General features: G+C 37.3%; 1 protein-coding gene across 1 annotated transcript in view; it reads right to left on the reverse strand.

Moving 5' to 3' along the window:
• The window catches only part of FAM126A (family with sequence similarity 126 member A), a 42,050-nt gene that overhangs the window by 17,574 nt on the left and 10,123 nt on the right, over positions 1-14,353 (reverse strand). Inside the window, exons 2-4 of the mRNA XM_030446245.1 lie at positions 7,314-7,393; positions 6,327-6,428; positions 1,049-1,228 (exon numbers count right to left, since the gene is read on the reverse strand). Coding sequence (XP_030302105.1) covers positions 1,049-1,228; positions 6,327-6,428; positions 7,314-7,364 — 333 coding nt within the window. The 5' untranslated portion in view covers positions 7,365-7,393. The remainder of the gene's footprint in view (positions 1-1,048; positions 1,229-6,326; positions 6,429-7,313; positions 7,394-14,353) is intronic.

A 14,353-nucleotide genomic window follows, 5' to 3' on the forward strand; every position in this document is an offset into this window, starting at 1 on the left:
CAGTAACATGGCTTTACTTTAGCACAAGCACTAGTTCTTATGGAGGGGGAGTGGGCAATATTCCAAAAATCAGGTTGATCTGGATGCTTGATGTAAAAGTTTTATGACCCTGAGCAGCTGGAAACGGATGGCTATATAAATTGACTAAATTGACTAAGTGAATTGACTTAAGGCATAAAATATACCCAAAGGCTTTCCAGGAATGTTTTTCTTAGTTATAACAAAGCACTCTTAAAGCACATGCAGCCTATATTCTGCCTAAAAAAGGCTCTGGACTTTTAAAGCAGACCCCTAGGTGAAAATATATTTTCACTCACTTGGTAAAGGCACATAAGATTATTTTTAAAAAAAGGATGGGAGCTGCCATCTCCAGATTTTCAGAATGGGAAGAGACCTACAGTTCATCACTTTCACTTCCCAAAAAGCCTGCCTAAAACATCCAGAACACAAGCTACGGTGAAGATAATCCCAATGGACATCACAACAGTAAGCTTTTTATTATAACAATAAAAAGCCTCAATGCATAGCTAAAATACAGTGCTCTTAAAGATTCATTCACAATTCTGTTCTTCAAAGCAGTGATATAGTTGCAAACTATCTATTGTTAGCTTTCATAAATTTTGTCAAGTTTATTACAAAATTAAAGACGACATCTAATATCTCAAGCCTAAGCAATCTGCTCAGCAGTCAAGTACTAAGGATTTGTTGGAAGCCACTTCAAAAGTAGTGCCTCTCAAGCAGAATCTAAGTTTAATCTCCATACAAGAATTAACAAAAAATATTAATAGGACTCCTTTGGCTCCTTCAGCCATTAGTGCACTAACACTTTCCAGGAACTATAAAAAGAACAGAGAAGATATTCACCAAAATAAAAGAAAAAATTTCCTGTTGCAGTTTCCTGACAAGGAGACTCCAACTAAAGAGTCAAAACCAAGACACTCAACCTCTTTGTTTCAATTGTGAAAAATTACTTATCCCTCAATAAAATACTCCATAGTAAAAGTACACCAATATTTTTAGGCCTGAATCATTACATGTGAATACAAACCAAGTTATAAATTCCTAGGAGAAGAGCCTCTATGCATCCACTGCTCTGCAAATCTCTGCTGGCTGAGACGGCAAGGTAGCACCACATCAATTCTGGCAGAAACTGCAGCGTAAAGCGTAGCAGTTGTTCCTCACCACTGCGATAGAACTCAAAGAGCTGATGACAAACTGGCTCCAGAAGCTGAAATACAATTTACAATTGAGAATGAATAAAACATTAAAAGAAACCACAGCTTTCACTGACAGTGGTAGCCAGACACAGAAAACAGGTTTTAAAATGTGTAAAACTGGGAGGAGAAGGGAGAGTGGCAATAAAACCACCTTCTCCCAAGCTACTTGTGAGTTCAGCACACATTCCATGAGTGGTATTTTTTCCCTGATGTAATACAACTTTCTCTGAAGTTGCTTTCTCTAAACTTGCTAGGATTGTCTTGAATGTGTGTTGCTCAAAAGCCACTAGGAAACACATTTATGAAGCTGTGTTAGCTGATAAGAGCTTTATTCCTGTGCAGACTACACCAGCAGCTTGTGAAAAAGACAGGATTGCAGACCTAGGGCTGTTTGGGTTTTTTACAGCAGCAGAATATATATATAATGCTGCATTACTGACAGGCCCATTTTTTAATTAATTAATTAGTTCTAATTAATTAATTAATTTTGCTCTATAGGTAATCTTGTTAAGGTCTAACACAATACTTTGGACAAAACTGTAAATTGTACATTGATAAATGTCACAACTTAGTTATTAGGGAGTGACTGATGAAATAACTACCCAAGTCACGTTATACGCTTTCTATAGCTTACAACATATTTTCAGATGATAAAAGTAGAGCCTTCCATTCCATATGAAGAAAGAATTCCAATGGCTTCTCTCATTTTTGGCTCACTTCCTCCAGCCTCAAAGGCATATATAGAGAATATTTGTTACCATCACACCTTATACCATGCCCTCAATATCTCTAATATATAGAAAAAGTACCTGAACAAAAGGTTTGGCTACTCTAGAGCTCCAACAGTATACACACAAATTGCTAGAAGCTTTTCCCCACCAAGGAAGAAGAGCTGCATGGCACACTATCACAATAAATTAGAATGGGGTAGAATTGGTTCACTCTCATTAAGATCTTCTAGAAACTTGAATGTGTTTATAAGCTTGAGACTGAAATGGGAAGCCTCAAGAGTGATTTTACAATCAAATTTCCTAAGCTGATATAACACTGAACTGGAAGTAATACACTGAGATAGAACAAGTTAAAAAAAACTTTATTAAGCAATCAATATGTACTGTGTTTTTCTGATTTAATGTGCTACTACCTACCTGTGCTACAGGAAAAAAAACAATGTTAACCATCATGCCATGTATGGAAGTTATTTTTATTCTTTCACCTAGATAGGAGATTTCCTAACCCAAGTAGGAAATACCATCAAAAAAACCCATCAAAACCAGTAGGCACTTTCAAAGTCAGATGAACTGGACACTCAACCGTCAAATGAAAACTCAAAAGGAGACATTAAAAAATACTTTTTGGACAGCAAACCATCAATAAGAGTTTGGAACTGTAAAAGAGAGGTAGGGAAAAAAGGAGGTTTTAAAATTTATTTATTTGCAGGTAATAAGAAATAGGAAGAATCTATCATCTAAGAAACTACTCCCTCAAAAAATAATCTAGGCAGTTGATGCATTTATATTAGCAAGCTTTACAAAATTATATCTGAGATTCCAGCTGTTAGGATTCATTTTAATAGCTCCAGCTACCATATAAAAAAGCATTACATAAAACGTGACATTCTCCAACTGCAAAGCTCTTAAAGACAGAATTCAAATTTAATGTACCTAAAGGACTCATTTTGCTACCTTGATTCTTACCTCCAAGATTTAATTTCTTAACCATTCATCTATCTGGCTCACAAAAACCAGACTCAAGCCAGGAATGCTCAGGGTAGTAATAGGTCTTCACTAACATATATTCCTGCACAACAATACTCAGAGGTTTCAACCTGAAAATGATGGAATCCAAACCAGAGTGTTTAGCATTTTGGATAGAATCCAAACCAGCATTTTAGAGTGTTTTAGAGCTTACACTGTGAAAAGATACCACAGTAGTTAGAATTGCCACTGCGCTTCAGCTGAGAAAGCAAAAGTATTACTCATCATGTTTCTGATTATTCCTAAGAACTGGAATATGGATATGTACTTTACTACTAGTAACGTGCAGATCATGTTTTCCCATTTTATTCTAACCACAACAAAATTGTTATGCTATTTGTCTAGGTCACATCTTCAGTTTTTCAATCAAGTCTTTTCAATCAGAAAGGTTAGAAACCCATTCTTCTGTATTTTCCTCCCTTTATTGCACCAAAAGAGGCACCTTCACCAGGAAAGCATGCTAAAAAAACCCAACAACAACAAAAGCAATCTTCTTGCTTTCCTAAGTTTTTCCTCCCGACTACAAAGTTGAGTCAAAACCCCCTACCTCCCAAAGCTATTTCTGAACGCAAAGGATCTTAGCAGGTTTTGCTTCTTTTTAAGAAATTAATTGGGACAGTATGATCCATTTAAAATATTTTCTTTAAATGTGAAAAACCTACAAAGGCAAAAAAAAAATGCCAAGATAAACTAGTTATTAGTTTTAAGAGAAGAATATCAAAGATTCTTCTAGAAAATTTTACCAACGCAAGTGCTTATCTTCAGCTTACATATTTCACAGAATTTGCATGCTTCCTTTAATGAAGTATCAGCTCAGAATGTTGTGCTTGAACTTTAAAAATCACATAAAAATAGCTATGACAGGTATCCACATTCACAGTGTTACCTCAGCTGAGACAACTTCATACCAGCACATTTAAATGTGTAGTCAGTACAAAAACTGATCTTCTTCCCCAAAATGCCCCCACTTGCTACATCCTAATATCAAAGCATACTAATCGCTGTTGCTGTTTCAAAACATTGTTTTACCTTTAAGAACTGTTTTAATGTATCTAGACGGAAGCCATTTTTAATGCTGGAATAGAAGAATGCTCAAGCAATTTAATTCCTTTTCCTTTCAAGCTGCATCCAAACGTGTTGGATGCTCCAAACACTTTCCTCATGCAAGTGCCTGCATGGCTGCTAAGTCAAAGGATAGCAAGTTCAGAGACGGGCAACCAAGCTGGTGAAGGGTCTGGCAAACAAGTTCTGAGGGAACTGGGATTGTATAGTTTGGAGAAGAGAAGGCTGAGGAGAGACCTAAGCATTCTCTAAAACTACCTGAAAGGAGGTTGTAGTGAGGTGGGTGTTGGTCTTTTCTCTCAAGTAAAGAACAGTAAAACTAGAAGAAATGGAAGTTGTGCCAGGGGAAGGTTGATGGTTGAACCTGGTGATCTTAGAGGTCTTTCTTCAACAGTGACAATTTAAACCATGAGGCTTAGGTAGGAAGCAAAAACTCTTGAATTAGTGCAGAAACAAGCTTCAGAAATAGTTACTGTTTTTTACTGTTGGACTGTTGAGTCCCATCTACTCAAGACTCTCCTTGGACTGAATTGCATTTTTCACCTATCAGTGGCTCAGGAACCTCAAAAGTAACCAACTTTAGTCTTTCCTAACAAGACCACTATGAACTGGATGTTTCTTTACTATAGCAAACAAGTAGTTCATTTACCTTACAAACAGATGGTTAAATTTTTCAAAAAGGAACTAGAAAGAAACCTATACAAGAAGTAAATATGAACAGGAAACAAAATGCAGACACATGCAAACACATACAGTTACTTTTTCAAATGCTCAAAAAAAAGAACACATCCACCCCTCAAAATGAGATTAATCACAACCTTAAGGTACCAATGACAGTTATATTTGAAGTAGGTGTATCCATAGGTATACAGATGGTTTTGTTTGGTTTTAATCTCAGCAGTATTTGTAGTGTTCAAACATTAATCTTTTCTCTTTGCATTACACATGAGATAAGACAGGACAGCACATATTCTACACTCACTGTAAAGAAAGCATACAATGCAGCTAATAGATTCCAAATAACAGTTGAAAGAAATTACTTGTCTTTTAACTGCTATTTTTTAAGTATTCTCACAACATGGAAAGCTCCAAGCAGCCCTTTCCACAAACTGACATGTACTAGGAGAACAGTTCAAATAAAGATTTTAGGACTGCTCTCCAAAAACAGCACAAAACCCAATGTCATCACAGGTGTTTCATTTCCATTCAAAGCCTCATTAACTAAAAAACTTTGTACTTTGCCCCTAGAATTACCGACAACCGTCTCAAGCAGAATTTGCAGGTCCTTAACCACCCTGCTACTAAGGTCCCTGAGAAACCTAGTGAAAGCTGGAAATAGTAAGAAATCAAATAACATATGAAAGTATCAATTTGGCTATTGACAGGAAGACTCATCAGATTAAATTAAATGTTAATATGCATTCTGAAGTCCAGACAGCCTTGACTCAGTAGCTGAAATGACTAAGCTGAAATTTCTAAACCACAAAGTAAAACTGCATTTCTTCTTTGCTAGACAACCTAAGAGTTATACTCTATCAGTATTCTCTCTAAAAATGTATCCACTGGAAATATTTTATCCTCTGACCACTACTGATATAATCTGAAATTTTGTAAAGGTTCCTTATGCTGGGTCTTTTCAGAGGAAGAATTAAGGAGTTGTTGCAATTTTAAAATAACACACAAAGGTTTGTTAGATGGTAGAGAGTGAGACAGTGCAGTTAAGAAGACACAAGTAAAACCAACTGTGTGTCCTAACTGTTTAAAACAAGTGCAGCATTGGGTCATAGAACCATTTCTGGCACAGATACAGATCAAACCTGCCCCTCTCCACTCAATTTTTGTTATCATTTCAGCAAGAGTACATCCACTGTATAAATGCATATACTTCCATTGTATGCATTTAAAACAAACAAAAAAACTACAAACAACCTAAATCTAAGCAATAATTAAAAGAATTGCAAACCTATGTAAGACTGTTTTATTTAGTTGTAACAGACAAGATTCTTTCAAATCTCAAATATCTTGTGGATTCCTTCACATATTTCTCATTTCTATACTCAAGTCCTGAAGCCCATGAGTATTATCTATGAGCTAAGCTATGATCAGTAGGTTACAAAACTTAGGAATTGTTTCCATGGTAGTATGTCATAGCTAAGCACAAACATTTTGATGGAGACTCTTCATGTAGTTCTATAGTTCTGTTAGAACACAATTAACTAGCACTCAAGGTCTTGTTTTATTCTGCTGGTGTTATGTCAGGCATTTTATGCAAGAGATACAATATACTCACTTCACTCTGTGGGTTCTGAATTACTTTGTAAAGAGATGAAATCAAAGTACTCTTGTCTTTCAAGTTTGCAGCATAGCTGGATATGGATGCTTCTGGCAGTGTCTGAAATAAAAACAGAATTACTAAAAAAAAGCAATTTTTATCATTAAGATAAACAAGCTATTTCAACATTTTTCCATTACAAGTTACTATTTATCAGCACTTACTATAAACAAACTTTTTTTCCACAAAGAAATCCTTACTACAGAAATTACCATGTTTTCAGGATTACATAATTGACAGAAGACTCAGTGTATTTTATAATTTTGCAGAGTTTCATACACAGTGTAATGATAGTGGATAGGAAATAAATATCCAGCAGTTTGACAGGTGCAATCCCAGTGAAATTTCATTGTGAAATTTCAGTTCTGTGAAACTCAGCACTTTGCAGATATATATTTTCTTAACACTGACTAGGCATACCAAGTGAAAATTATTATAGGATATAGTATTACACTGAAAGACCACTAATTCCAGTTGATATGAACTGCTTTTCTCTAACACTAAACAGATTTTCTGCCAGCATTTTGGAGGGTAAAAATCTAATGTTTTTCACAACCATTTGAAAGCCATATATTTACACTCCCTTTTCATAGCTCTTACAGTACTTATCTGCAGTCCTTCAGAGATCATGCTCCATCATACAGATAGGAAAACACATTCTATTTGCACTTTAGCTGACCAAGAGCAAAACCTATAGTCAAGTCTAGTCTGAACTCAAAACAAGACCATTCATCTGCAAGATACATTTTCACTGCTGTGTCAGGAAATATTTAATCCTACAGAGGACAAGGAGAAAAATCCTTTCAAGTAGACATTTGCATTAATCACATTATCACAGCAAAATCCAAGGTTAGTGTATTTTTTCACTTTCTAAAGCAATCAAGCACTCAGGCACACTGCTCCAACTCTAATTCATACACTACTAAATATCTGAGACTATATTACCTTGAACTCTGATAGCCACTCCTCCACAACCCCAGTATCCACAGCTAACATCTTCCAACATCTGTTCCAAAACCTTCAGCCTGAAAGAACAAGCAAGCACAGTTTGTGAAAACTATGTAGTCACTGCATTAAAAAGATTATGAAATAGAAGACCTCGTGAATATTTGAAGAATCTTATAATGCCTTTTACCTTTAACATTTCACATGCTGACATTACTTTGAACTTTCATTCAACCTCACTTAAGCAACCTACTGGAAGCATGAAGCATGGGAGTCTTCACATACCACAGTTTAATAAATTCCAAATACATATTGCATGGGAAGCTCAGTAACTCAAAGACGTGCAGAAATGGCATTTTGGAAACAGAAAATGTTACCTTCTCAATTTCAATTTATTTTCCAGCATAAAGAACCTGGGAGAAAGCTGTATGGACTCACTGAAAAAGAATTACTATTTAGATTTTTCCTAGTCAACTGCTATTCCTAACTCAGAAAAGGTCACTGAAACAAAGACTGATGGAAAACATTTCAATTCTCCTCCACCATGGCAACTGCAAGACAACGAGCCTGCTGCCTCAGCATGTAGCTTAAGGTGGACTTCCCAGTCTAACATTCCACAAAATCTCACACAGAGTAAGATCATCAGTACTGAAGACTTGAACATAAGAGATCTAGAGTGGCTTTTGAAACTCATCTCTGATTTCTCTTAATTCTTGAGAAAACACTTAAAAACAACTGTCCTTCAGAATGGGTTATTCTAAAACAAAGAGTAACATAACATGACGATACAAAACTACTAAAAGTTAAATGAGCGTGCTGTGGGGCATACACTAGACATAGGTAAACTGTTAAACAATACACATTAGCTTATCCTAATGTGATTATGGATTTTGAAATTACAAAAATAAATACTCATCTGAGGAAAAAATGAACACTCAGTGAAATGTTCAGTCAGGCAAAATATCCCATCAAGTTTTCCGTTCCCCATTTAAAATTAGTTATGAAGTACTGATAGCCAAGTATGGCCTTGTTGATGAATGATAAGCAAGGAAAAGAGGGAAAAAGGAGAATTTTCCTGTATAACAGAAATATAAATTTTGTTCTGAAATCCAGCCCATAGTGGAATATATCCAGAGAATTCTAAGAAGCCTAAAGGAAGAAGAACCAGACACAGTAATAGTGATAGTTCACTATAATCCTCCAAAGCAAGGGGAAAAAAAAAAAGTACTTAGGCTTTACTTAAAGCAACCAAAATCTTTCAATCGATAGGCTGTTGTTGTTGAGACATGCATAGCAAAAGGAATAAAACTGAGCAGGTTGTCTAGAAACTTCTTGAATAATTTTAATATACAATAATAACATAAGCAGACATTTCTTCTAGAACTATCATTAAATAAATTACATGGTCAGGTGAAAACACTGAGAACTAAATAGGGCAATCTCTTGCAACCTCAGAAATGTATGCAAGTCTGTACAAAGCATACAAAAACAGTGCTTTCTGAGGATGAAAGGGGAATAAGAAATTACAAGCCACATAGGGCTAGATTTAATTTCTGGAGAAAACAGTAGTAGTTTTAAACACCTAGGAGGTACTATGCAGCAGCAGCTCCATTAAAAGGTAGGTGGAGGGTTGGGGCAGGTCCACGAGCTACCGTGATGAGCATGTGATGAGCAGTGATGCATGAGCCATAGCTACAGTGATTGTGACACAGTAGTACACAGAGTCCTAAGAGGAAGAAGGATCAAGAAAGCTCAAGAATGGTTCACATGCTCTTGCAAAAATATTATCAGCAACGGGAAGACTGGGGCTCCATGGCTGAATGGGGCCTGCTGTGAGGTGAGATGAAAAAGGCCGAGGTACTCACTGCTGCCTTTGCTTTTGCTGTTACCAGCAAGAGCTCCCCTCAGGAATCTCAGGCCTGTGGTACAAAGCCCAGCTGGAGACCTTACTGGTGTATGCCAGGGGTCAATACCTAGGCCAGGAAATATTAACATCTTTGTTAATGAAGATGGCTGATGGGACAGAGCTCACTCTCAGCTCGTATGCAGATAACACAAAACCAGGAGAGCCTGGTGCCCCTCAAGGGGTGTTGGAATTCACAAGAGTATCAACAAGCAAGAGACGTGAGCCAGCGCATGAATCTCAGAAATGTAAAGGGCAACACCGAGCCCTATCCCGGGGGACAAACCACCCCTGGCACCAGCACACACATGGCCAGAAAGCAGGCTGGCAATAAAAACCCTGAGGGTCATCATGAACAAGGGGCACATGAGCCAGACACATGCATCCTTTCAACAAAGACACAACCTTGTAGCAAAGACAGCTAACAGCCCTCAGATCACCAGCAGTTCAAGGGATACGATCCTTCCTTGTGCTCAACCTTGGTGAGCATCTGGAACACTGGGATCCCCAGCACACAAGCATACAGAGAATTAAGGAAAGGGCCACAAAGCTGATGGACTAAGATAATTTTCTTCATAGTAGTAGAATAGTGCTGTGTTTTGGATTCAGTATGGGATTTGATATGCAAGAAGAATGTTGACAACATCCTGATGGGTTTAGTTGCAGCTAAGAGATCAAGGGATTTCTTTCCCTGCTTTTCTAGTGTGCAGGTGCACAAGAAGCTGGGAGGAAGCATAGCCAGGACAGCTGATCCAAACTCACCAAAGGGATATTTCACACCTTATAATACTACGCTCAGTATATAAAGCTGAAGAAGGAGGAAGGAAATGGTGAGAGTGATGGCATTTTCTTCTCAAGTAATCCTCACACATGATAGAGCCTTGCTCTCCTGGGGATGCCTAAACCTCTGCCTTGTTAGGGGAAGTAGTGAATGAATTCCTTGTTTTGCTTTTCTAGTGTGTGTGGCTTTTGTTTTATCTATTAAACTGTCATCATCTCAAACCCCATATTTCCTTTTACCCTTCTCATTCTCTTCCCCATTCCACCAGGGAGAAGTGAGTGAACGGCTTTGTGGTGCTTTGTTGCTGATTGGTGTTAAACTACAAGGGTCCAAATGTAATTTCATATAAAGGTTACTGAACACTGCAACAGGTTGCCCAGAGTGGCTATGGAGTCTCCATCCTGGAAGATATTAAAAACCCAGCTGGACAAGCTCCTGAGCAAGGAAACTATGCCAATTTTCACTGCTTTGAGAAAAGGTTGGACTTGATCTCCAGATCAAGTCAAACCAATTCAAACCTCATCAATTCTGTCATACTGTATCAACAAAGAAATAGGAAGGATTGTCATAAAGGAAAATCATTTAGCTTAATACCAACTCTTTCTGACCAGGACTAATGATTCTAAAGGTACAATGATGACAGGATTAGTGGTCTCTGAATGGTATAGATTGCGTGTCAAACCCTGTTGTGAAGTGAGGCTTTTAAGGATGTAACTGTGTGCTAACACACACGAAGTCCAGTCCTACTACAATTATTGAAGCAACAACCTCATCAGTTCCTACAGAATCACAGGATCTACTACCCTACTTCCATTCCTGCCAAGGCAGACAGAGGCTTTTGCAGTGTCTCCTGCTTCAGCAGGGTTGACAATAGCAACCATTCCCTACTGAGTCCAATTAGTAGCATAAATGCCTGTGCTAATATTGACTGTTTAAAGCAAGAAACCTGTGATTTTCAAGTGTCAAGAGGAGTCCTGGATACTCCTGTTCACAGCTGACACCACATTTATTGAAGAGGTATTTTTCACCTATTTCTAGCATCAAGCACTGTTTTCAGATTAAAGGCTCCCAGAGAATACAGGAGCCATGTGACAAGTAAAAACAAGAGCATCCTTAGCTAGTGTTATCCATTGGACTAAGGACAGTACTACAAGTTTTTATGACTATGTATTTGATGACAAAAGTGTGGGATTTTTGAAAAAAAATCTACAAAAAGATGGATTAAAGGAACAGGATGAAGTTTTTGCTGATCAGGTCTGATATTTAAAAGCAGCAGAGACATTGAGAGTTGAGGCAGTTAAGATGCACAGAAAATACTGTCCTTACTTTACTTTCACACATTAAAAAATGCACATACACCTCTGAATACAGTTTAACCTCAAGCATACAGGCATCCACAGCAATATAGATTTGAGTGTCACAAAGAAGAAATCTATTTTAGAGCTGTTTTTCCTGAAGATAAAATAAGGCCTAATTTACAGCATCTGTTAACCTTTTCCAGAAAAAAACAAACCCAAAAGGATTAAAAAAGCATGCCTTAATTACAGCTCTGTTTGAGTGGATTCAACTGCAAGATTTGGGCCATTGTAAGAATTAGATGCCCCAGTCACCACAGAATTAAACTATGAAATGGATAAAGTAAAACAATTCTACATGAAAAAAAGAGAAAAAGCTGTAAATATATATTTAAAAGGTATCTTATAAATACCGAAACTTTAATGAACAATCAAACAATATAATAGACACTACCCAGCATTTCCCCTAAAAAGGTCTTTTAAGGTATGTCAGCACACAATTCCCTTTGGTCTCTTCCTCTTAAATCCCTGAAAATAGTTCAGATGAGTGGAGTCTGAGATATTTTTTCAGAAAACAAATTGCTTTTGTCTCCACAAATCAAACAATACTTTGACTAAAACAGACAAGCACCTTTGACAGTCCCTGTGCTTCTCATTCCAAAAGATTAAGTGGCAGAGTCATTTGGTCATCCTGATGCAAACCAATTGCAGGAAAGAGGAAGAAGTCTCAAAGATTCAAATACCACAAAATTATTTGTGATGGATCTCATTAGTAGTCAGGCTGTCACAGCTCAGTTGGACTTTCATTAGATGTATACATAATATTAGATTATAGCACCCATGAAGTAAATAATTTAAGTGACACTCGTTCATTAAAGGTCTTATCCTATAACTTCACATTTGCCATATGATACTAATATACACAGATACCACAGCCCAGCTAATACATGGCAATTTTTTGTGTTTATGCCATGAGAGTTAAAAGCACTTTGCAGTATTTTCCACAAGACTCTGTACTTCAATTAGTAGCAAGAAGTATGATTTATGTTAAATAATTAACAAACTCGCTTTCCCAGTGGAACATTTATTTAAAGCAAGCATGCATAAAGCCATACAGCCCTTAGTAATCTGACATTGGAATCCCGGGGTATACACAATTTAAGCCCTAATATCAACAAGAGAAGACTAAGTCTAACTCGGATTCCATTCAAAGTCTGCAATCCATTTTGACATAGCTTGAGGTAAGACTGTTCTCTGGATCTGTTCCCAAGTAATATCTGAGAGCTGTAAATTGATCTTGCTCTACTCTAATAGTATAGTAAAGCTCTCCTTACACAGGATCAACTTTTGCTTTGCTTCGAAATGAGTAGTACAACTACAGTGAGGTACAAAGAAAGTTTATCTGACAAAAGCAAGTCTTGTTTGGAAGAGACTTTATGAATTCTCTACCAAGACCATTACTTTTTCCATTACAGCATAAATACAAGAGGAACTTACCAAACTTACTGTTTTTAATAGAGAGGGGATAAAAACTTGCTATTTACTGAGCTGGTGGAGAGTGAGCCAAGATGAAGTAAGACATTCTCAGCCAAACCTACTATTGGGTTCATCTGCTCAAATGGCCTCAGGTTTTCTCATGTGTCACGTAAGACTTCTTTAACACAATAGCATCAAACCATAGCCTTGTAAGAAAACATAGACAAAACATGCACAGGTTGTTCTTTAAAACTGAATTCTCAAAAAAGGTGGCTTTCCTATTCTTTAAAGCTACCCAGCCTCTGGAGAATTCATGCGCACAGTGCATGTGTGCAAATGAAATCTGGATTAAGTATGAGGAGGTTGGACTTGGATGAAGAATGAACTCTCAAGGTCTGCAGAACTGACCTTCAGGAACCACAGTACTCTGCATTTGCTAGTGGAAGTCAGAGATGGAAAAAACAAAACCAGGAGCCAAAAGCCACTCAAGTCTCACCCTCTGGGAATTGCTGGAAGAGGATGGAAAGCATATACTGTGCCCTTACTTAATCTGAAAAGTATCTGCTTAGAAGTTTGTACTATTTGCTAAGAATTTTTTTTTTAACTGATGGGAAACATGGAGCAGAAAGTTAGGATTTTTATGAACCATCAGCCAAATCTGCCAACTCATACCAGAAGAGGAACAAAGTAAACTTGTGAACGTTCTGTTTGGATTTACCAGGCCCATAAGAGATCAAGTCCCTGGCACGCTGATCTAATTGATCTTGTATTCTACAGTACTTTGTATACTAAAGTAAGGAAGGGCAAATTAGGACTCAACTTTTCTTATCCTTTGAAGTGGCACAAGCAGTATTAAAAACTTGTTAATCATTTCTGCACTATAGATAAAGTTCACTTAAGGACTACTCCCTACACTTAAAATTCATGTTGCCGAAAACTTTTGTCTACAGCTTGTTTCAAAGGCAAAGACACAATCCTTGGTAAGCCTTAAAATAGGAAATAGCACTCAAGCAAGCGCACTCCTGAATAAATGGCCAAAAAGGAGAAGGAATTGTCCTGATGTTAACTCAGAACTCAAACTACTGACATGGTGATCTTGTTAATTTATTATGCAAGGTCCATCTATCCTGTTCAAACAGATACTTGTAGGTGCAATCATGGGTACTCATTTAAAGGTCCCTCAAGAAAAGAATTGCTACTGTGGACTACAAAAACTACTCAAGTTTCAGAAACCACAAAGGCCTGGTGTGACTTCTTGAAATTTTTAAAATTTGCACAGAGAAACAAAACCCTCATTGTGCTAAGCCTGAAACACACACTTTACTCAAACACATAATACAAGCAATGCTCAAAGTCTCAGTATCAAATATTTTCTGGTAATTGCTGTCTTCAGTGTAAAATCAGGCAGTGCCAACAAGATAGCTAGAGTACACCAAGCATCACTGACTCAGGAGCAAATCCCTAGAATGACAAGAGTTGGGTGTTCAGCCCCTTCCAATAGGAGAACTAACACACATTAGCTGAAACCATAGATTAAATGCTCAAACCAGTCAGGAGTTACCAAAAACAATGTGAAAGAAGTATG

Source organism: Calypte anna, chromosome 2 (assembly GCF_003957555.1).
Source record: "Calypte anna isolate BGI_N300 chromosome 2, bCalAnn1_v1.p, whole genome shotgun sequence".
Classification (NCBI taxonomy): domain Eukaryota; kingdom Metazoa; phylum Chordata; class Aves; order Apodiformes; family Trochilidae; genus Calypte; species Calypte anna.